The sequence below is a fragment of the Rhodamnia argentea genome, chromosome 6, assembly GCF_020921035.1.
Source record: "Rhodamnia argentea isolate NSW1041297 chromosome 6, ASM2092103v1, whole genome shotgun sequence".
NCBI lineage: Eukaryota > Viridiplantae > Streptophyta > Magnoliopsida > Myrtales > Myrtaceae > Rhodamnia > Rhodamnia argentea.
The window spans coordinates 7250464-7274323 of record NC_063155.1 but is presented as its reverse complement, the minus strand read 5'-3'; the positions used below and the strand labels follow the sequence as shown (position 1 = coordinate 7274323).

General features: G+C 40.6%; 2 protein-coding genes and 1 long non-coding RNA gene across 4 annotated transcripts; 2 read left to right on the top strand and 1 right to left on the bottom strand.

Moving 5' to 3' along the window:
• The first annotated feature begins 4761 nt into the window (after nt 1–4761).
• LOC115742655 (rhamnogalacturonan I rhamnosyltransferase 1-like) lies at nt 4762–8636 on the top strand. The gene is made up of 8 exons (XM_030677077.2): nt 4762–5378; nt 5790–5857; nt 5958–6046; nt 6136–6301; nt 6491–6780; nt 6870–7074; nt 7173–7330; nt 7619–8636. The coding sequence occupies exons 1-8, from the start codon at nt 5120–5122 to the stop codon at nt 7851–7853; spliced, it is 1470 nt and encodes a 489-aa protein (XP_030532937.2). The 5' UTR covers nt 4762–5119; the 3' UTR covers nt 7854–8636.
• Nucleotides 8637–9716: 1080 nt separating this feature from the next.
• Nucleotides 9717–10027, top strand: LOC115742663. The gene is made up of 2 exons (XR_004015595.2): nt 9717–9835; nt 9941–10027. It is a non-coding gene; the product is annotated as an uncharacterized LOC115742663 (long non-coding RNA).
• Nucleotides 9941–16173, bottom strand: LOC115742636 (transcription factor BIM1). Of its 2 annotated transcripts, XM_030677050.2 has the most exons (12): nt 15948–16173; nt 15322–15749; nt 15064–15147; nt 13414–13794; nt 13199–13301; nt 12948–13081; nt 12711–12819; nt 12331–12400; nt 12142–12237; nt 11427–11875; nt 10426–10555; nt 9941–10308 (listed from the first exon to the last, which is right to left on the bottom strand). In XM_030677050.2, the coding sequence occupies exons 2-12, from the start codon at nt 15359–15361 to the stop codon at nt 10213–10215; spliced, it is 1692 nt and encodes a 563-aa protein (XP_030532910.1). In that variant the 5' UTR covers nt 15362–15749; nt 15948–16173; the 3' UTR covers nt 9941–10212. The 2 variants fall into 2 exon arrangements, with proteins under 2 accessions (XP_030532910.1, XP_030532924.1); XM_030677064.2 differs by lacking the exons at nt 15064–15147; nt 15322–15749; nt 15948–16173 and adding an exon at nt 14248–15019.
• Nucleotides 16174–23860: the final 7687 nt, after the last annotated feature.

Sequence of the window (23860 nt, the reverse complement as noted above, 5' to 3'; positions counted from 1 at the left end):
GCAAAATGACACTGAGCAATACTAGGTATCGGCTCCATTTGTTTCACGGAAAATATTTTCCCCAATTTCTGGTGTTTGGGGGGCGGAAAATAGGCGGTCAATATTTTCCGGTCAACAAAAAGACCTACTAAAACTAAGGAAAATGATTTCCTCATTTTGAGAAGAGGAAAACATTTTCCATACTTTTCATTCCTCCTCTCTTTCAACTATTTTTTCTTTTTAATTATTTTGTTGGTTTCTTTTCGTTTTTATTTATTTTTTCAAAATTTGAAAATTTTATTTTTTTTTTTTTTTTTATTTTTCGGATGAAATTTATTTTTAATTACTTTCTTTATTTTTTTCCCTTTTTTCGTCTTTTTTTCTTTATTCCTTCTTCGCGATCCACCGACAACGGCCACAGCCAATGGCCCGCTAGGTGAGGCTCGGCGTCACCGCCTTGAACAAGACCGGTCAGGCGTCGCCGGCCTTGAGCGAAACAAATTATTAAATGAAGTGCATTGAGGAAAATTAAATCCAATTTCCTATCCCAAACAACAGAAAATATTTTCCTGGTCTTTTTCATATTTCAACCAAACACCGGAAAATATAATCATTTTCTTGGAAATTGACTTCCAGAATTTTTTTTTTTTCCAGAAACGACTCATTTTCCGAGAAACAAATGGAGCCTGAGCTTTTAGTTAAGGCAGGTTGCAACAACAACATTGTTCAGAAAACATATGATTCCATGAAATAGCAACCCCACTTAATTCTTCAAATACCATAGCAACTATGAATCATGCTCCAGACTCAACAGGAAATGAAATATTTAGAAAACATATGATTCCAAGAAATAGCAAAAAAAAAAACATTGTCCGACGTTGATCGTTTTCATAGAACAACAAAGGCAACAGACCAAATACTTATACACAAAATTAGGGACTGCTTTCCTCTTCCAACTCGTACAAATCTACTACGACTCATCGCTCCAACTATACCACTTCAAAAGAAATAGCACATTCAGAAAATAAATCATCAATTGTTTGAATTTATCATTTCTTGTAGAAGTTGTTCCACAAATATCCTCCCACCTTCTCCTTGAAATCCAAGAAATAGATGAATGTTTTCAAGATCCTTCACAATTTTTCTATGTACTTTTATTCTATACATAATATTTAGAGACATGTGAAGAGGCTCACATTAATTATTCTCTTGTCATTGTCCAAATCTTTAGCATGTCTGATGAGTCTAGCAATCATTTTTTGAGAAAGAGCCAAAAGCGCATGCAATCTCAACTAACCGAATAGTCCATTTATCACTTGCTTTTGCCCTTCTTTCTTCTTGAAGGATCAGATGTGTTTGAGAACATAATATTGGCGGTAAGTTTTGACTTACATCATTAGCTGTCTCATTATCATGATTCTCACCTTCTTTATGATCTACAACCGCATGAGCTTCTGAACAGTCTTCACTGAGATTTCCTTTGGCACTGCCCTTTCCAAATGCAGTTGCTAGTCGATCATCTCAAAGAAGAAGCGTCTAGATGGATCTACAAAGAAAATATGCTGTGTTGTTAAAAAAAGAAACATGTAGTAAAGAAAAAAAATGAGAAGTGACACAAACCTTGTAATATTTTTGCCAACTATTCTTCGAATGAATATCAACATAATGCTTCTTTGATCCCACCCAAATCCAATTTGATTCCTCAAGTCTTATGTCTAATTGTACAACTTTTTCAAGTTTTTCATCTTCGACTCTACGTGAGAACTACCCCTAATGTCAGAACTAGAGAAACTTTCACTCTTGAAGTCGTTATCAGCTTTCACTCCTCGTGCAACTAGTTGTTAAAGACTGTCTAGAAGTGCATTTTCTTCATCTATTGTCCATGCACGTTGATCGCTCTTTGTTCTCCTTTCTTGAGTTTGATTGAAATCGCTACCTTCCATTCCTGAACATAGACGAGCCTTGGTGATTGTTGTTTGAACATCGAATGGATATGTACAGCACACATGAATCCAGTAAATTTAAGTCACAGACAGCATATTAAAAACATACACAACGTTCATAACCAAGAATCTAGCATATTCTAAACTTGTACAACATTCATACAACATATTTTTTTAACATGTACAGCAAGAAGAAACAATGAATCCAGTAAATTTGAGCTACACTAAGAATCATATTTCGCGAGCGGGTGTACAAACTCAACAAATAGCATACCCAAAACTGAATGTTTTGCAAGCTAATAGTGATAACTTTAATAAACCACCATGTGGTTGCACGAACATCGCAAGCACGATACAAGCGATGCTTCAACATGTCCGTCGCATGCCAAGTGGATTCTCAACAAAGCTCGGAACAAAGCAGCGGGTAGTATGCAAAAGAAAAGCTACAACTCCACATACAAATAATTTGCGGTTATAAAAGATTTCGTTGCGTCAACATCTAAACGGTTGCGATACGTGCACATTGAACACCTCAAGCTACAAAATATATCGAGAGGCTCTCGGTTTAGACTACAATTCAGTCACAGAATCAAATCAGTATGTAATTCGCTGAGAAAAAAACAAATCGAAACACCAAGGGAAAGAGAACTCTCATGAACATTTCATCGAATGAGTTACGTGCAGCCGGTTAGAGAATAGGACATGGCTATCTCAAACTCAGATTCGCAACCTGATTCTATCTAGATTGGTATATGACGTTTGCAATCGAAGCAATAAACTCAGACGTAGCAGAATTAAATCCTAGCAAAACACACAATACGTCAACTATTTTCCTTCTACGAATGGCGTCTTGAGAGATTGATTTCCTCCTAGCAAGGCGAGCGAAAAATTCAGCGATAGAAAGGCTTTCCTTCGAAAGCTTGAGCTTCAATGGTGAAGGAAATAAAACTGCGACGAGAATGTTGAAATTCTGGAAAATGAAGAGCAAAGTTCAGTGAGGATAGAATAGAGATGCTAAAACTCCTGAGATGAAGATGTATAACCTCCAGAGCTTGTGCAATTCAAAGAACACTGCTGGAAATCGAAGAAACAAGCTAGAACTGTTGGGCCTAACAATATAACCTAGAGGAGATGAATAGGTTGAATGAGAATTATGAAGAAACTTTTGCGGAATAAAACACCAACAACAAAATTAGTTTAACACAATTAGAAGTGCTTCTGATTAACAAATAATATAACCGGGTATGATGTTGATAAACATATATTGATAATAAAGAACGGTAATGCTAATAATAAAGAGACAGAACATAGCACGTTGAGATTTATAATGATTCGACTTTATTCCGAAGCTTACGTAGACTCTCCATGCCGGCAGCCACAATGAGGTTGGAATTCATTAGTAATTAGCACTGCAAGTTATAACTGGTAAGTATTGTTCCTTTCGGATGATAGATCACACTATCGGGACATAAGTACTGTCTATACACTTGTACACTTGACTCTACTATGATTGCAACTCAGTTGCACCATACATAGACATAATCGGCAATGCAGCTACTATAAACAAAAGCAAAGTAAAGAAGAAGATTCAAGAACTGTACACTCGGTTTTGTTCGTTTCCACTCAACCTCACTACTTCTCTTGAATTGAAATTTTTGCCATCCAACCTTAGTTGATTGTTTGCAACTCAACTCCATGAAGTAGCTATTGGTACTACCATCATCATCATTCAAACGGATCCCTGTCGTGCACCAGCATCAGAACGACTATTGTATGTCGGTTTTCCTAAACCAGTTAGATCATTGTCAAAATTGAGATAACTGCTCCGATACATCTCCAGTACTCCTAGTGCAAATTCCAAGCCTTTGTAATGGCTATATTCGGAAAAAGTACACTAGAAATGCCATAACTTGTGTACAGCGTTCGCTTGAGTCTTGTAATTTTCAAAACGTTCACTTAAGTGCCATAACTTTCAAAAATCGTTCACTTGAGTGCTACGTCGGAGCAAAATCGTTCACTTGAGTGCTATAGTAACTTTTACGGCTTGCCAAATCAGCTTTTTCGACGTCCACGTCAACATGGCAATCAAGTGAACGATTTTTGAAAATTATGGCACTTAAGTGAACGTTTTGAAAGTTATGGCACTCAAGTGAACATCGTACAAAAGTTATGGCACTTCTAGTGTACTTTTCCCGCTATATTCACTTGATCAACTTCCGGATGAGCAACCGACCAGCACCTTTCGGGACTCGATATGTGCACTGCACCTTACCCATATAATTAAGAGTACATATTATCATTACTCCGTTGATACTGCCCATTGATGAATTTGTGTGGAATGAGTTCCGATCAATCATCCAATGGTCCTCTTTGACTTCTTCAACATACAAAGACTTCCAAGGACGTTAACTCACCTACTGACTCCTTGTAAAAGTTGTAAAATAAATCGGTCTTTGAAATAACATGATCATGACGTATGAAGAAAAAACATAGAAAATTGTAAAAAAGAAAAAAAGCGAAAACTATTTTTTAAAACCCAAAAGAAAATCGCGAAAAATTCCCCTCGACCGCAAAAGTTATCAAAAGTTATCAATTTGAATTAATGTTGATGTTCAAATAGTTTTAAACTTTAGAAAATTAAAGTTAAAGAAGTTTATCCGAGCAGACCAACAGAACTTCAGTTCTATCCGATTTATTCAACTTTTTATTTTATTATTACCTACAAATTCCAATAGATGCTTATCTGCAAAAATTTGAATCCAAGAAGGGAGGCAATGACAATAATGTACGCAGCGACAAACGTTGTAATACCAGAAAGATACGGTCATCATTAATTGTTCTTTTCCACCTTTAATTGTCTCTCCAGTCTCTATTCCCAACGTCGTTGATTTCCCCGTTCTTGTGTTCCGTTTTCCTCTCCCAATGTCGGGCAATCAGCGAATGCAAATATCAGCGATCGTCTCTCGATTCGGTGACTAGGGTTTGTTTTAATCCGCGAGACGGTGATCGTGGTCGGTAAGTGTGAAGGAGAAGAGGTTGTGCCGGCTTCGCTTGTCGTGTTCGTTCATCGGCGGCTTCACTTGTTCTTGGTCTGGTTCGATTCTGTCGTTGGCATTCGAGAGACTTGAGAGAGATGTGAGGATGGTATTGAAGTCAGTCGGAGAGAAGGGTAAGTGGCGAAACCGGACATTACAGCGATGGTGGTGCCGGCGGCGGCGGCGGCACCGTCCAGGTCGAGGGTGAGGATGTGGATTCTACGGGCCACCACGTCGGTGTTGCTGTGGACGTGCATAGTGCAGTTGACGGCGCTGGGGGAGACGTGGGGTCCGAGGGTGTTGAAGGGATGGCCTTCCTGTAATCATCGGGATCGGTCGTCCCTCGCTACCGAAGCTAAGGAGGTGGTCAAGGTCAAGGTCTCTTCCCGAGACCATCCTCGGCGTGTTTTGCCTCCCAAGAGTGAGTCCTGTTGCTTGCTTCTTAGATAGCCCGTGAAAAGTTTGTTCCTTTTTGTCCCCAATCTTAGGTTAACTCGCGTTCGTGGTGTTGAATTCTCGTAATGTCTTTGAATTTCTTTGGTGATGTTGGTTATTCGTGGGTTTTCTCCGGGTATGAGGAATTGTTTTAGTGGTGTCCTTTTTCCATGATATCGTCCTCATAAATGTTGCCCTTTTGAATTTCACCGTGATTATGAAGTTTTTCCTAGCGCTAGCCTACACTAAAATTGCTTTATTCTTGGTATTCTGTGTCGGAGTGATTCACATTTGGAAGTAGGATTGTTTCAGGTTAATCATGTTTAGCACACATATGATGAGACTTTCCGAGTACCTTTCGCTCATTGTGCTGGATTTACGTCTTCTCATTGGATAGGGGTTTACAAGAACAATGGATACTTGATGGTCTCTTGCAATGGAGGACTTAATCAAATGAGAGCCGCGGTGAGTGAATAGCTAGGTCTTCCCATGTTCATACGTTAGCATTATCCAGTTGTTGCCATGTCCGCAGATTAACACTCCACAACTTTCTTATAAATTGCAGATTTGTGACATGGTTGCCATTGCTAGATACATGAATGTCACACTCATAGTCCCTGAGCTGGATAAAACTTCCTTCTGGGCTGACCCCAGGTTGTGATGATTTTGTTGTTTATTTGCATTGCTGAACACCGCATTCCTACAAAGAACATGGCTTAAACCGATTCATTTTTATTCGGCAGCGAGTTTCATGACATATTTGATGTTGATCATTTCATCACCTCTTTGAGAGATGAGGTTCGAATCTTAAAGGAGTTGCCACCCAGGCTCAAGAGGCGAGTGGAACAGGGACGAATTTATTCCATGGCGCCAACCAGTTGGTCAGACGTTTCTTACTATCGTCACCAGGTCCGTGAACTCATGCCCATGTCTACCACGTTGCAAACCTGATTTCAATATCAAAAGTTGTTTTCTCTGGTCATGTATTATTGAAGTGAAATTGTGTAATTGAGTTTCATTGGTTCTTGGGTTCCCTATCTAGGATGCAGGTTCCTAATCCTAGCTTACTTTCAGTTATTTCTCTTTTGGTGTATATAGATTCTTCCCCTGATACGGAAGCACAAAATCGTACATTTCAATAGAACTGATGCGCGACTTGCCAACAATGGCCAACCACTGCAGCTTCAGAGGCTGCGTTGCCGGGTGAATTTTAGTGCTTTGAAGTTCACTCCTCAGATAGAGGAGCTGGGAAGAAAGGTTATAGAGACTTTAAGGGAAAGTGGTCCTTTTGTAGCGCTTCACCTTAGATATGAGATGGACATGTTGGCCTTTTCAGGCTGTACTCAAGGTTGCAGTGATGACGAGGCGGAAGAGTTGACAAGAATGAGGTGAGCTGTGAGCTACATTTTTATTCGAGTTGATAACTCGTTGAGGGGTTCTCTGAGCAAATTTCCCCTCTATATTCACTTCTTCGCAGATACAATTATGAGCAGTGGAAAGTAAAGAAAATCGATTCTGATAAGCAGAGGATAGACGGTCTTTGTCCTTTGACTCCTGAGGAGACTGCTCTTACGTTGAAGGCTCTGGACATTAATCGGAATATGCAAATTTATATTGCTGCTGGTGAAATTTATGGTGGAGAAAGAAGAATGGCAACTCTCACAAGGGCTTATCCAAAACTGGTCAGTATCACAGAGCCAAAGGGCTGATATCTGGTTTTTATTGCTTTCTTCTTGTTTGTGTCTCCAGTCAATTGGTTGACTTGTTCTGCTACTAACAGGTTAAAAAGGGGACACTATTAGAGTCCTCAGATCTAAAACCTTTTCAGAATCACTCCTCACAGATGGCAGCATTAGATTATCTTGTGTCCTTGGAAAGTGATGTTTTTGTTCCCACCTATGACGGGAATATGGCTAAGGTTGTTGAAGGACATCGCAGGTAATAAACTTTGGGCATGGAGCTAAAATCTTCCATTTTTCACCTTGCTAGTTTTCCTCTTTGGCTTGAGTTAAACTTCTATTTTATGTTGTAAGAATTTGACCCTTTAGATCTTTGTATCCAGCGAGTACTACTAATGTTTTTCAGATCCAGTTTATGTCAAGTTTGGACTATTAAATCGCAACAGGCCGTTTCATACATTGCATGACGGGCCATTGTATCATTCTTCACCTTCCATGTTTTTTCTAGGTCTAAAACTTCTTAACTATATTCTGATGACACAATTAGGTTTCTTGGTTTCAAGAAGACGATCTTATTGGATAGAAGGCTTCTTGTGGAGTTGATAGACCAGTTCAGTAGTGGAAGTTTAAGTTGGGAAGATTTCTCTTCTGCCGTTAAGGAAGTCCATGCATTCAGCGTTGGCAATCCCACAAGGAGGTTGGTCATTCCAGATAGACCTAAAGAAGAGGAATACTTTTATGCAAATCCACAAGAATGCTTACGATCATCTAGCGATGCATAATTGGTTGTTGGTTGTTGGTTGCGAGATCCTGATTTTCTCAATTTGCTTCTGCAAGAGCTATTTGCAGAGATCTCGGACGTCTTCATCATATCACTTTCACAAAAAAAGTTTTATTCTGAAAGGGCCTCAAGTGAGATAACTAGAAGAGTTTACCCTTTAAGAAAGGGTCAAAAATCCTGTAGAAGCTGCATGGGTACACTCCTGACCTTCTCTATTCATGTGAATTATTCAATTGGTGTACAGAAGCCACATCATGCCATTATGGGGTCATGTTCGTTCAAATTGCCCGTGCACTTTCACCGCAGATGCAACTACAAATGTGGTCTGCAGCAACTGTGAATTCGATGGAGGGCAATCCACATCCTCTCACCGGCTGCATCTTTCCTTTTTCCTTTTCATTATCTGCTTCTCTTTCTTCTCATACACATTCTCTTCAATTTCTTCACACATAACCGCCGTTTCTTTTGTTCGATGCCCACTGAAGCACCAAAGCAACTGGCAACATGATTAGAACACTTGTTGGACAGGAGATGTCATATGATTTCTCCTATGTTTCTGGTTTTTTCCCCCTTTTTGTGGTGCATAAGTGACTGCAGCTTTTCCAGCTTTTCTGGTCTTCTTTGCAATACGTCCATAGATGTTAATGTAAAGCAAGTGTTTCTGTTGTCATGTTGACAACCATGGAATGTTGGATAGAGCTTCATGCGATTGGCAGTCGAGACATTTGTTTACATTCTTGACAGACATGTTCTTAATTGTTCTTTAGCATGTCTGTTATGACAACCTAAGAATGTTCATAGACATGAGCTTGTTCAATTGGCTTTTTGTTTGGAATCAGAACTGTATCAGACCGTTGGCCTGTTGATTTCTCTATCTCTATTGGGTGTAGTCTCTTTCTATCACAATGTAGAAGGAAAATGCAGGAGTCTTGTGAATCCCCTTAGTTGGTCGGTGTGCACAGAAAATTATTGGATGAGAAACCAAATGGGGTCTATTTTCACATCCAAGTCATGAATGCTGCTAGAGAACACACGTGATGACAAGCGGTTTCTCTGTTTCTTCAAGAAAATGTGGTTGTCAACTTTATTAGTGCCTTCTAACAACCACTCTGTTTCTTCATGGAAGGATGGTCATGATTATCGCGGGCTAATGAAGAAAAAATCACTATCGGCTGCTGCTTCTTTTGTATAAAACTCACTGTCGACCTCATTCTTTTGAGGTTAAGCATGCTTTAACTGCAAGTAACGTCTGCCGATGATCAAGTTGATAAACTAAGGGTGATGATGTCCTGCTATGATTGTTGATGGATTGATCATCACATCTTTTGCTAATTCGAAAACAACTATTCGAATGTGGGTTTCTTGGTGTTCATTAGCCTCTAAGATACTGACTGAAAAGCCCGTCCACCATGACACGATTCATGACGCAAGTAACGTCGACCCATCACCGATCCTTTTTGCTGTTTATTCATGCATATAATGAAGTATTTCAAACGATACTATCTGGCATTCTTCAGGAAAAAACCTTGTCGTTCACTTTATCATGCTTGTTACTTCTCTTTCAAGGGAAAACTTAAGTTTTTTCGGTTTTTGGAGCACTGATTGCTGGAAACAAAACTATAGGTCAATCGATGAGAAACAGCCCTTCTAAGTACTGAACTGCACAACTAAATCAAACCCCACATTTGCAGCCAGCAGAACAGATTACGAGCTGAAGCTTAAATGAAAATATAAAGAGAAATACGCTAATTCTGAAAAGCACGGCTATCTTCGCGAATAATCAAGACACAAGTAAATTATACGGGCAAATACCAGAGATCATTTTCGAGTGAACGGGTTGTGGAGGATTAGCGAAAATCCTCAGAGTATTCATCGCAGACACCAACCAAACACAATGCTTAAGTACCAGTACAATAAGGCTTGAGATCACCTTCTAACTTTTGTATGCAAGAAGATTGCAGTATTGCCCCTAAAATCATTTGAGTGGCATCTTATACCTATAGAAAAAGCAAAGCAAGAGAAGCTAGTGCATGCAAGATAAGTCCACATTACTGATGCCCGATGACGATAAAATGAGGAAGCCGGTAGAGTCTCCGAATCAGTGAGAATTCATTTATGATTAAATATTACAAGTAAGTTCGACCCCCGGAAAAAAAATGAGAAAGAGAAATATCACAAGTAATACATGCATGAAAGTTATGTGCATTCAAACAAACTAAAGACAATGTACAATGGTCTCAACTGGATAGCTTATTAGCCAGGAGAAGATTGGATGAACCCTATATGTAAGAAGGTTTAAAGCCAAAAAAATTTGAATAAATCATTTTACAAAAAGAATATCAGGATGATCGTTACGCTACCTAGCTTTTCCCCGTCTTTAGCTTCTTCAGGGCTGGATCTGCATTCTCGCCTGCAGCTCGAGGCCACGTGACTCCTTGATTTCTAGCATCAGTATCCTGCATCACACACAGATGTAATGTCATTCCTTGATGCAAGTTATGTAGAACAAATATTTACGTAGATCGACACGAAATAAAGAAGAGAAACGATGACTGAGGGAACTAGGGAAGTACCTTAGGAAGAGATGAAGAGGTGGCTTTTCTACCATTGGCTTGCTTCCCTAGCTCAATTTGCACCGAGATGCTGGCCTGGGACAAATCTACCCCAGAATTTTGCAATGCTTGAGTTAATGTATTCAACAACCTGTTACAGATAAACCTCATATTATCCAACAATTCGCCGTTCAATTCTAAAAGATAGCCGAGAAAGGCCTTGATAACTCGATCACAATTATTGGACAGAGTGCAAGACTCGTCATCGCACAGTGTAAATGAAGCAACCATTAACCGGGAATCAATCTAGTGCATTGAATGAAGAGATTGATGTATAGTTTGCTTCCCCAAAACGTTTGTTAAGGAGTTGCTCATGGCACTGGTTAAGCAATCAAAGAAGGAAAGTTTACAATTGTCAATACTTTGCATTTTTTGTGCTATGCCCAGTCAATGCTCCGGAATATTAAGTATGCTTAAATAGATGTCATGGCGACACCCATTAGCAAGACACCTATGAAAAATGCATGTAAAGGAACTGGAACTGTAAAAAACGTGACAGTTCTTCAGATAGAAAACTAGTTTTGACACCTAGTTTCAGATTCATCTGCCAGTTGGGATAAGCCAGATCAGACCGACACTAAGTAAAACGACGCAGACACAATATTGGTCGAAAATACTTGCCCTGTAGAAGTCCTCAGTGTGGCAAATGGGGTCTTGCCTTTGCTCTCAGGACAGAAACTATAAAACAGTTCCTACTTCCTAATTGTAGCACACTTTAGACAGTTTTCTGCCAACAAATGCAACATACCGCAATGACTTGCTACAAATTACAATTGCAACAGAAAGCACGAAAAATTGCTGCATTTCTGGTCCTTAACCATTGAGAATGGTTTTGAACAGATATGAAAAAACGCCCAAAAACAGTATATTGCCATAAAGAAATAATTGCAACAGAAAAAAAAAGTAATAAAACCGTTTGCTGTATAAATCTGAACAATAGGACGTCAAAAATTGATTCTTACCCTTGAGAGTATACATTGGAGATACTTATTGTACCGCCTTGAATGGTCAGCTCCTCTTCTTTCAGTTTATCGGTTGAAGCAGAGCACTCGTTAGTCAATGATTTGATTCTACTAATCTGTGTTAGTGGTTGGGATGCCTGGTTTTCCAAATTAGGACCCCCTCTTGCCACTGCACCACTACACCCGACACAGTTCGAGGTGTTCTGCTGCAGAGACATTGGAAACGGAACTGCTCTATTTGTCATTCCAGGGTGATGCTCTACAGATTTGAAAGCAGTAGCAGATCCCATCTCAGGTTCAAGAGGGTTTTTCGCACTCCCAAAAATGGCTGGGGCCATGGCAATACGGTTCTCATCAACTTTTGCCGCAAAGACCAAAGCAGGAGCGGACCCGCTATTGATGTTTTGAGATTGATCGACATAATTATCCATCGGCCTCTGACCATTTCTCTGTTTAAGGAAATTGAGTGAGATGGAAAGTAGTCACAAATGCTAAATGAACATATTTGTGTCATGATCTCAGAAAAGCAACTATCGGTGAGGTCGACAGAGGGATGACATTAGTGAGGTGACTGCCTGACTGGTATGACCCTCATTGGGGGTATACCTTTGACATCAAAATAGAAGCCCCCAATGCTTTCCCAACTAGAAGTTTCCACTCAAACAAACAACACCACACGCAGAGAGAAGACAGAAGAATGAGAGAAGGGAATTACCAGCGGCATCATTTTTGCTGGTTCTTGGCTCCATCCTTGAAATGAGCCTTCATAATTAGTAACCTTTTCCTGTAGATACTGTATGTACTCGATCACCTGTGAAAAAGCAGTTCCTTCATCAATCAAGATTATACGGTTTCTTCTAACTGGCAAGAAAGAAGGAAATACCCGAAATGAATGCCCACGTACCTCCAATAAAAATGATGCCTTATCTCTCTTTTGGTCGCTGTTTGGGATGAGAGACCTCAACATCTGAAACCTGCAGCAGTAGGTCTACATATCAAATACATGACAACATAGCCTGAAGGATTTCCAGAAACACATTTCTGATACATAACGCACTTGGAACATCAATGTTTTATCTTTCATATGCTGTAGTAGCATGTCAAAAGTGGTGCGATCCATAGAATTCGATGGGATAAAGTGCAAATAGACGACTAGCCAGTAAATTGCTTATATAGGGATAATTATGCATGAAAATGTGGTTGCACACACAATCAAATGCATTAGGGTGAAATTGTTCGATCTTTTTAGAGGGGAAGACAGAGATGGAGCGACACTCAACTCACCTGTCATTTATTTTGCTCCGCCTCCGCTGCTCAGTCGCAGAATGTTTGGACCGAGGTGTGTTGGCCTTCTGATCGCCACTCTTTCCGTCAACTTTCACCCACAACTCTCCTGCACCAACTCAGAACTTTCCTCATCAGAAAACATAGAACTTAGATGAGATCATCCTTTCCTGTGATATACATAAAACTAGTTTATAGATGACACTGCCGTAAAGATAAGTGTGACCTGAAAATTACCTTTAGGAATAGGGGAAGTCTCTTTCTTGAGCACAAACTCTCCATCATCATCGTCCAATTCTTCTTCCTGATTGCTCACACTCTTTGCTGATCTTATCATGTCCATAAAGCTTTTATTTTTGGCCCCTGATGGCCTATAAAAATGAAAAGCTCATTCTCAGTATGGACCCAATCTGCTATACCTCGATGAAGAACCACGGACAAACCAACAGCCAAGCAATGAGATAGGAAGAGAGAGAATAGCCACTGACTGAGAGGAAGTGAGTGGACTGAACGAATTCTGGTGATTGTTATTGGAAGATGAGTGCGACGGCCGTTCTGATGCCGGCCACGGCCCCAATTTCACCTCCGCCTCTGTCAAATTGAGAGCCAACCAAAAGAGAGGGACAAAAAAAATCAATTCATTTATTCGCGTTTTCTCATAAACAGAGGTATTTCACACGCACAGAACAACCGCATTACCTACCTCGTACAGAGGCAGAAGGCGTATTCTCCTTCCCCGTCTTTCCCTTCTTGGCCGCAGATTCATCCCAAAGCGTGAACCCGCTGTTGGTATAAGAACTGCAGTTGGAGTTCTCATCGGTCCGGTCAGTGCTACTTGCCTGAGCCACCGTGAAAATGGTCGCCTCAGGTTTCGGCAGGTTTTGATTATTGAAGTACGAGATGTGGCTGATGCTGTAAGTCCCAATCCCTCCAGGAAGCACGTGTTCCACCGAATGTTGCTGCGACGGGGGCGGCGGCGGTGGAGCCGGAGGCGGTGGTCTCTTGAGGGACGACAAAATTTCGCTCGCAGCCTCTTCCTTGGCGCTTGTCTTCCCCAAGAAGTCGTGGGTTTTCAGGAAGTCGTCTGCAGACAGAAAGAACGACCAGATCAGGCTCTAAGATCACATAACCCGAGATTTGGTTCGGCTGTCAAGATTGATGACTCGAGCAATCTGCTCAAGCCAAGATTGAAGAAGGGTCGTCGTGATTTTATGTGAACCGTGCAGGATCACCATCTTGATGGCTTTCCCGCGGCACTTGCCGGAATCCAAATCCAAGATCTTCTATCTTCTTCTTACTTTAAGAGAACAGAGAGACGAGAAATCTCGCTGTTCAGTCAAAGCTAATGGAGCATGGCGAGTCTCCAATCAAAATCTCCCCAGATTCCAGCCCCACAAGCGATGCAATTCCGGACAAATTATTGCGCAACATTCCCCTCGATCACCGTTCAACACGTCCGGATGATGCTGTCGCTCTTTCACGAAACCCACTCAGGACAAGAACACACGAAAGAGGGAAGAAAGGAGGTCATCGATACCATGAACGACGCTCATGTGAAACGTGCGCGCATGCTGGAACAGTCGTCATTGAGAATCGACCCCAAGATCGTGTCTTGGCCACGTAACTCAGGCCCTACAGCCCACCTGACCGCAACGGATCTAATGCTTCACTGCCGGACTCTGCTCGAAAAAATTCTAATTTTGCTGCTTCCTTGCTGGATAATTACTAGGAGAAAAATGGAAGTTCAATTCGAGAATCCTGAGGTGTCTCTGATCCGACCAAAGTTATGCAGGTCGCTCAGGCACAGCACCTGCGCAGGGCCCCGTGCCCTGTGCCCCCTCGTGTGATGTCAAATCAACACGTCGAATTCAATTCGGGACCCACCCGCTTGCCCCCGCCCCCCCACCTGATGTCCGGATTCGCTCTCTCTTTTCGGATTCGGGGAAGCCCCAAGACCTGGCCCACCCGAATTCATGGCCCAGATCCACGACGCTCACCTTATCACGTGCAGCCACTAACCTTCATCGTCTCCCCCACCCCAAACCATTTTAGTTTTACAGATATTTCTTCTCTCCCATTAAAGGCACCATCGTTACCAAATCCCGCAGGACGACCCAATTGCATTTTCTCCACTTCTTTCTTTTCTTTTCTTTCTTTCCTTTCCTTTCTTTTCTCTCTCTGTTTCCCTTGCTTTTTCTCGGGATCTAAAAACTAGATTTTTTTTCCCTTTCTTGCAATGAATGAACAGGGGAGCGAAATACCCTTTTCCATTAATCGGCAGATTCGATGTTGTTTAGGATGAAAAAGAGATCAAATTTGAGCGCGAGGAGAAAGAGAAGTGATGGGAGCGGACCTTGAGAAGAAGGCGGTCTTGGATCTTGGTGGTGGAGGGTCGAATGGCTGCACAGTGACAGGAAGTCGTGCGTTGCTTTCCTCCCTGCAAAAAAACAAAACGAAAAAACCGCTTTGATTTCATCGTCCATCGCTGTTCGTGTGTTCTCTCGAACTTCGACGAAAACCAAAAAAGAGAAAGAGGAACCGGAAACAGACACGACAGCATCAACCCGCGACCACGAACGCTGGAGCAGATGGTGTGTAGATGTAGTAATACCTTCTGTTCCGAATGGACGGGGTTGAGGAAGCTCCATCATTCAAATCCCCTCTACGAAAATTCGATGAGATTGCGTGGAACCCGACTGAATTATGGATGGGAAGAGAGCTGAATTCTTCGCAAAACCAGCGAGCTCTCTGAACAAGAGACACTCCGAAGCGTTTTCGAGCTCGGAAACGAAATTTCGAAGCTGGACTCGGAATTACGCAGAACCCGTCGCAGATCTGCGTCCCCAGAGCAATGCAGATTCGTTCGGGGATGGTTTCCCGCCTCCGATCTCAACTGGAATCGGGCGCGCGCATTCGCTCGCCCAGGTCGCTTCGGTTCCAAGCGACCTCTCCTCCTGATCGCGTCCGCCTCTCGAGGAAACCGTTTCGCGGAATATCTCGTCGCCCCGGATGAATTCAGCTCGGAGAATTTCTACAAATCTGGCAACGGGAAACGAAAAGAAACGCGACGATCAGCAAATTCGAAACTGGACAGGACGAAACCAAGCTGGTTCGATTTGTTCAGTCGGGGTCAGCTTAAAACCACGATCTCTTCCGTAAGACGACTCGACACAGAAACACAATTGAGCAACAACAAACACGCGAACAAAACAAAAAAATTACGAAGAGAACAAGAACCTCCGATGATCTGGACTGTCGCCTCGCGGCTCTTGCTCCGCCGTCGCCGGGGGAGGACCGAACCAAATTCAATCCAATTCAGCTCAGTAGCAGAGTTCGAAATTCACAGCGCGACCGAATCTACCTCGAGCTCTCTCGACAACGAAGGACTCACTTTCACTCCTCAACCCCTCCCTCTCTCTCTCTCTCTCTCTCTCTCTTCTGTGAGGGAGGCCATAGCTGGAGATCTTTTATACAGTTCAGCTAGCGTTGCATTGCTTTCCGGTGCGTCTCTTTTGTTTATTTGTCCATTTTTCTTTTATTTAATTTGGCCCCCGTAATGATAATAATTATTGAAGGTTGTTTTCCGTTTGGGCAAGAACGGCGTTCCCTCGACGTCGTGGCGTTGCGGCGGGGATAACGGCGTTAGGGGGATTGACCAACGGCGTCCGAATCAACTTTTTTTAGTACCGCCAATTAATATCACCAAAAATTCTAAATTGATGCTCATGCAAACAAATATCAAAAATTTCAAACCGATTCAACTGCGATAAATTTACCTTTCCTTGAATAAGATTGATACACAAAAAACTTCAAATCGATACACCTGTATAAATTGAGGGTAAAAATTTCGAATCGGTACACCCGTCATTTATCGCGTGTCATCCAACTTAATAATTCGATGGTAAAATTCAACGGAAAATGTTGAATAGTAAATTTATCACAAGTGTATTAGTTTGAAGTTTTTCATGATCAAAAAATTAATTTAGGATTTTCATAACTATATTAATTTGGGATTTTTAATAATTTTAACCCTAAAATAAAATCCGATTTTAGGAGTCAGACCTAATTAAAATAGCTTCTTTAAGAATTAACCCCATTAGCACTTGTTAAAAACCAATTAAAAAAATTTACCGTCTGTAATAAATTGATTGTTTCCGAATTATGTGTAATTAGTGCTGCGAAAATTATATTAACCGGGATTCGAATTGAAATATACATATCGGCGCCGCTCGGGGGAAACTCGGTACGGCATCCGAGTCACGGAACTCAATGATTTATACTTATTTTTTAAACTTTCTTTTTTGTTTTGGGAGGGGGTGATTAAATTACGGTTTGTGGCGATCCCGATGCTAATTGTAGTTTACTTCCCCCAAGGACTGATGCTATTCTCTTTATCCCAGAACATATGTTCACCATCAATTTTTTTTCGATTTTTCTTTTTCTAACTAACTTTCTTAATTTACTTAACGAATCGATCTCAAAAGAAGAATCCATTACTATATTCAGATCGAGCCGCGTGCCATGTCATGACAGCCCTCCGCGGATCGACATGCCGGGCCTTTGCCTCAAGGCCCCCGTGATAAGTGGTTTCGGGGCCAATGGCAAAGCTCCGTAGCAACGACCGAGCCACGAGCTACTAGCGTTGTTCGTTGGAAAGAGAGATGAAGAGAGGGATGATGTTTGAACGGGGGGAAATTTTGGTGAAAAGATTTAGGACTCGATTGGCACGATTAAAAGGTTTAGAACTGAACCGGCGAAAACCCCGATAAGTTTAGGACTTTTTAGATGATTTCCCTATTCGAAAAAGAGAAAGAAAGAAGCCAATCGAGGTTTGAAGAAAATCGAAGTTGTGCATCATATTTTGCTAATCTAGTGGAGCACATTGAGCAATTAAAAGTCCTTCCAAGTCGAATTTGCCCATGATTACTAACTCTTTGGAATTTAAACAACCTTTTTCAGTATTATAAACATCACATAAGCTTGCCTACATGCTCGTGCTAGAACATCTAAAGATTGCAACTCCATAATTTCGCCAATAGACATGCACCCTGCCGGTAAGGGATTGTGGGTGGGACGCTAGTATCATAAATTTAAAAAAAAAAAAAATTGAATTCCCATATTGCCCTTGTTGAAGTTGTAGTGTGTCCACACGGGGGGTGGGGGACACTGGACTATTATTGCACATAGGACAGTCCCTAGTCCTTCGCTCTCCCTGCCCCGCCAGTAAATTTGCACCGTGACAAAAGCACCAAGCAGTTGTGATCATGGACTTTTCAAGTACCGAACGGCGAAATTAATAGTTTAAGAGTGGCCCCCGCCGTGTCGATCGATACCTTGTCACTTGTCGTCGGTCGGAGTTGGTTATCTCTCGATGTTCCATCTTTATTTCTCTTTAGCTTCTGACGGTACAGAGCACATAGACGCTCGTGGCGCAAAAGGATGGTCGGCTTGACGGGTCAAGCTGCGAGAGCGAGAGACGTGACCGGGATCTATAATCGGCAATGTTGGAATTAGATACTTAAATGCTCGATCGGTCCTTTACGTGTTTTGCTCCTTTATTTTGTGTGATGAGTGATGGTGTTGGCTTTTTTCTCTCAACTGAATAGTTGGGGGAGGGGCGACTGATGTAGCTACTCTCTGGTACGTTACTCGACTTGTGTTATAACTAGTCAATCGACTCAAAATCCGAAGGTTTCAAATTAACAGTGCCTCTCATTATAGTTCAATCGATGTGCACTACTCAAGCAATTCTCCTTACATGAAGTAGCTGATGTTTCAATTACAAGCCACCAAAAGTTTGTTCGCCACAAGACTCCAATATAGACATGGTTATTTTCAATTATTATTTAATTTTCATTTTTTCTTCTTCAAATGGTCAATAGACGATACAATCTTCTTAACGCAATTGAATTTATCCTTTTCGAGCATTTGTCGCTATAAATTACTAAATATCCCAACCACTACTTCAATATTTTTCTATTCCAAAGAGATACATTCAATTATTTTCCTTAAAGATAATAATTGTTATTTTTCATTTCAACGCATTAGATTGATCTTTACATTTGCTCATCGTATTTTCAATTAAATCGGTCACGTCGTGTCTTGAGCCTCTAGGGTTATCGCGACATCTCTACTAGACGAGCCACCCCCCAATTGATGGGTGGCCAGTTGGCCACCAACTGCCACCGTGAAAACCTTTGTCTAGGGAGGGGAGTGACGGGGCCTTCCCTCCAAAAGTGGGGCGGCGTCACGTGAGAGAGGGACAGGAAGCCGAAGTCGGGTTTGACTTCCGAACTGTTACCCGGTTGACCTTCCATCGTCTCCAATCCATGCCATAATGACAGCTGAGATAAAGAAGAGGGCGGAGAGAGAGAGAGAGAGAGAGAGAGAGAGAGATTAAGGATAAAAGCGAGGGGGTTGGGGTTTACCGACAGGGATTGAAGCGACTTACAACACCTGATGATTATCCGCACGGATCCCGATGTGCTCCCCTTCAATTTAACCCGCTGCGCTTTCTTTAATGGGGTTTTTAGTAAAAACTGCGCAGGAGCAGAGGATGTTGGCGGCGAAGGAGGAAGCGTCACGTGATCACCCCTCTCTCTTCTTTCTCTCTCTTCTTTCTCTCTCTTCTGTGTGCCCTGTTTTTTTCCGAGTGGGGGGAAGAGGGTTTTTTGTTCTTGGTTGGGAGCGTTGTCTTGTCGTGTTGTTTTGAGCTGTAGCCGGAAAGCGCGGAGCTGCTTCTCAAATCCCACGATGGCTTTTCCCATGTGCCCTCCTCCCTGATTCTCTCTCTCTCTCTCTCTCTCCTCAACTGAGGAAAAGGCCAAAACCTATCATATCTCATGTCACAGTGTTTTGAAAAGGTACGTTTGTATGTCCAAGGCGAGATGAGCGGTTACGGTTCTTTTCAAATTTCATCTGAACCGTCGCTCGTCGAAATCGATTCTTCATTTTTTTTTCTTTTAACCTGAAATTTGTAATGCGTATCCAAAAACCTAGAACTTACTTGCCACGGGTTTCAAGGTATTCTTAATTGAACGATTATAGTGAATCATCATTTGCTACTGTAATCCAATAATCACACTTCATATTTAGACACACGAAGAATACGAACCATTAACAAAGTAAAAGATTCACTATGGATATCGCCGAAAATAAAAACTCGAATTAATGTTTCCAAATTACACATGAAGATATAGAATAAGAAAACACAAAGACAAGTTTCAAGTTCCAATTTTCAAGTTTCGGGTTTTAGGTTCCACCTCCTATAATCCAAAACCTTCAATGCATATCTTGGAACTCGAAACCAAACCGGTTCTTCGATTCCCGGTTCTACCATGGAACACTCACTCCTATCAAATGCACCGCCGCAATTGTGACAATGTATGTGGCGTGACCGACAATTCATTGTTGTTGTTGTTGTTATTGTTGTGCTATGAATCTTGTCCTATTGGAGGACATACGATCAATCGGCGACACCACACATCACTAGACTACTCAAACGGGTGAATCGTATTGGGTTGAAAGTATTTCGGTCTAAATTGACTCATTTAGCCCTTTTGACTCGCTTTCATGCAATACAAATCTAGTGATCAATACCTAACTCGACTCGTATCCAATGCATATACGACTCAACCCATATTGCTAAAACACATATATATTTAACCCAATTCGGAATTGGTGGTCTTGATTTGGAGTCGAATCATTTGAAAATGACCCGTCGACCTTACTCGTTGTTTTGTCAAGTGATTAAACAAACGTTGAACAATGAAATTATTCAACCTTTGTTCGAAAGTTGGAAAGGTTCAACTAATTGAAGAACAAGAGACGCATCTCATATCATGCAAAATTATCGTTTAAAGAACGAGTCATGGAGATGCCCGGCCTTGCAGTTAGAAACCCTAGCCTAGCATCGCCGGATAGGCGGCCACATTCGACGGTCACCACCACCGGAGAGTCGAGCCCCTGCTGAGAGGCGGCCTCGAGACGGTGGAAAGATGTCCTTGTGTGGAGTAGAGACTGTGGTTGTGAAAAAAAAAAAAAAAAAAAACTTAATTCTCCTCATGTCCGCTCTCTCGAGAAATCCTATAGAGGTCTATCTCACTCCCTCTCCTAGGATACTTTCCCCATTAAATACGGATTAAAAAATGGGTCTATGATCAATTTTGACAGATTTACCCATCACTAACACACGACGCAAGGGTAGCCTAAAATAGGTTCTCCGCCGCTCTTGAGCTCCTCAGGTAGCCACGCCAATTTCTCTCTACGAGCGAGCGTGTCGTGTAAACCGTTTAGGCGTCTTCGTTAATTGCTCATCGGACGAACAATTCATAACTTTAAAGCTTCCATAAATGCCGAGTTATGCTTTCCGCAATCCGGCCGGCGTGCTCTATTATTGATCAAAGCGAAAAGAACATACAATTTTTAAGAGACATACACACATTAGACGATACTTAAATAGAATTTACAAAAGGGAGAAGGAAAGAAAGAACATTAAGAAAAATATTGTTAAATTGAATAATCGTGTCGCACAAGAGAGGAAGCCCAAAAAAAAAAAAAAAACATTTTTCGGTTTCGTGGTCATCTGTCGTTTTCCAATTTCTCTCTCTCTATCTCTTCTACTCGTGTATTTATTTATGTATATGTTGGGTAAGAGAGAATGCATCGCACATGCGAGCCACGGGGTTGCAAACTCTCACGCCCCAACTCTTAATACTAATCAAATCTCCATCTCACGTTCCCCACCCACCTTGTGCTTCCACCCTTTTTGCTCCTTTTTCTTTATTATTCCATTAACCCCTTTTTTAAATTATTGCCAAATTTTTAAAAAATATTTTTTTTTTAATTAGTAAACCCCTTTGCACTATGCTTTAACGTGTTAATATTTTTTTTTTTTTTTTTTGGGGGGAGGGGGGCCTCCGACAATCATGGCAAGCATTCACGCTTTTGTGGTGTGTAGACAGAACGGAACAGCTCGGTATGATCGATGTTTCGTGGGTTTTATTTTGCCTTTGTTTTTAGAGCCGGTAATATGAATTGCTTGTAAACTTTGGTCCGATGTGCAATATCATTCTTGGGCTTTTAATATTTTCAATATGGTCCGTGAACTATTGATAGATGTTCGATTCAGTCCATGAGCTATTGGTAAATGTTCAATACAGTCCTTCCGCTTGCATTACTTTTTGCATGGTCTATGGAATAAATTGGACATTTACTAATAGTTCAAGGACCACATTGAACATAAGTTGAGAGGTCATATTTCACATTGAACCAAAATTCATAGATCACCTGTATCATTTTCCCTTGTTTTTACTTTAGCAGTCCTATGCATGCACGGCCTCTCCCGAGCAGTAAATATCCTCTTTATTTTTCACTCGTATGAATCCATTCACTCTCTCGTTAAATTCATCTTGCTCTTATGTGGTTAATTATATTGAATCTCATGATGCAAGGTGGATGCTATTATTAGAATACTTGATAATTAAATTGCGTACTCATCTAACGGTTTAATTTTTTGAAACAATTGGTAGGGCCCTCATAAAGTCTTTCTATCGGCAACGATCTCTTAAGATTTTTCATGATATCAACGCAGGAGATCACGAGTTTCGAGCTTTCCATATCCCTTATTTGCCTGCCTTATTATATTTCTCCACGCTCGTTAATAGGCTAAAGTCTAACCGTTGCATAAAGGAGAATGCTAGGATTTATAGATATGAAATCACGTTTACATCTAACGGGCTATACTTTTAAAACAACTGGCGGTGGTCATCGTCGTCAAATGAATATGTTGAATTCTTGTTCATATTGAAATGAATCAAAATTATTAAGGAGCTAATCAATGATATTCGAACTAATACTGATTTTGAGTGTTTACTTTTTTTATTGGTATCTACGAATTGATCATGAGTCAAAATAGGGTTAGGGGCCTCACGTGTCTTGAACTTATCCTCGATGCTATTAATATAAATCTCGTAACATTTTTCAATTCTTTTCCTAGTCGACAATTAAAATGAGATATTTTAATGAATCAGGTGAAAGATAAGTTAGAGTCTCATCAAAATTTGACTTACGATTTAATGTCGTTTGAGTTGGAAATTAAAGAAGTACAACAATAATGGCAACTTCCCCACGCAAGACGTGAAATGGTTGTGATTACCACTTCTGATCATTCCCTTCACAGGAAAGGTTTGATTAAGATCGAGCTAGAGCGTACCATCGAATCGAGAAAGTGAAGTTTGCTTAGGCAATTGAAAATCATGATTTTTCGTATGCAGGTCCGTTCATTTTGCAAAAAATAATAATTCGAGAAAAAAATCTTAAAATTATTCTTTAAAATAAGTAGACCTAAAAAATATATTCATCATTTGTAATAATTTATATCTAAACATTTTTATGGACGATAAAAATATTTTTCGCAAATTTATCTTTTAAACAATACAAGCGGCCATTATTTTAAAAATATTTTATAAATAATTTAATTTTTCCGAGATGGATGCCCATAATTCGAACACACGGGACACAATGAAATGGGTATATGTTTATTTTTTAAACAATACAAACGATTATTTTTAAAGATTTATATTTTATAAATGTTTCATTTCCGACGAGATAGACGCCCACAATTCAAACACACAAGGCACGGTGAAAATATGTATATTTTATTCTTTAAACGACACAAGCGATCATTTTAAAATTTTATAAATAATTCATTTTCGGCGAGATAGATGCCCACAATTCGAACACACAAGACACAATGAAAATAGGTATATGGCTTCTAGGTAATCATTATATTGTATGGTTAATACCACAAAATATTTTAAACTGGAACACCTGTAATAAATATTCCCAAAATAAATTTTTTGATAACGAAGAATCCCAAATTAGTACAACTGCGATAAATTTACCCATTGTTAGTTTCTATTAAATTTTACTATCAAACTGCTGAGTTGGATAACATGTGGCAGTTTATGGATGTATCGGTTTAGATTTTTTATCCTGTCTGTTACAAGTGTATCGGTTTGGTAATAATTCAATTTAACGAAAACCGACGGATAGTAAATTTGTCACAAATATACTAATTTGGGATTCTTCGTGGCAAAAAAAAATTATTCGCGAGTAAATTTTTCACAGATATATTTGTTTAGAATTTT

Excerpts from the sequence above, each read along its gene's own strand:
- LOC115742655 (XM_030677077.2), top strand. The coding sequence starts at position 5,120 with ATGGTGGTGCCGGCGGCGGCGGCGGCACCGTCCAGGTCGAGGGTGAGG. Across the intron at positions 6,047-6,135 it reads TCCTTCTGGGCTGACCCCAG|CGAGTTTCATGACATATTTG; the intron begins GTTGTGATGATT and ends TTTATTCGGCAG. Across the intron at positions 7,075-7,172 it reads CAAGGGCTTATCCAAAACTG|GTTAAAAAGGGGACACTATT; the intron begins GTCAGTATCACA and ends TGCTACTAACAG.
- LOC115742636 (XM_030677050.2), bottom strand. The coding sequence starts at position 15,361 with ATGATGGAGCTTCCTCAACCCCGTCCATTCGGAACAGAAG. Across the intron at positions 13,302-13,413 it reads GCCTTCTGCCTCTGTACGAG|AGGCGGAGGTGAAATTGGGG; the intron begins GTAGGTAATGCG and ends TCAATTTGACAG. Across the intron at positions 11,876-12,141 it reads CAGCAAAAATGATGCCGCTG|AGAAATGGTCAGAGGCCGAT; the intron begins GTAATTCCCTTC and ends TTCCTTAAACAG.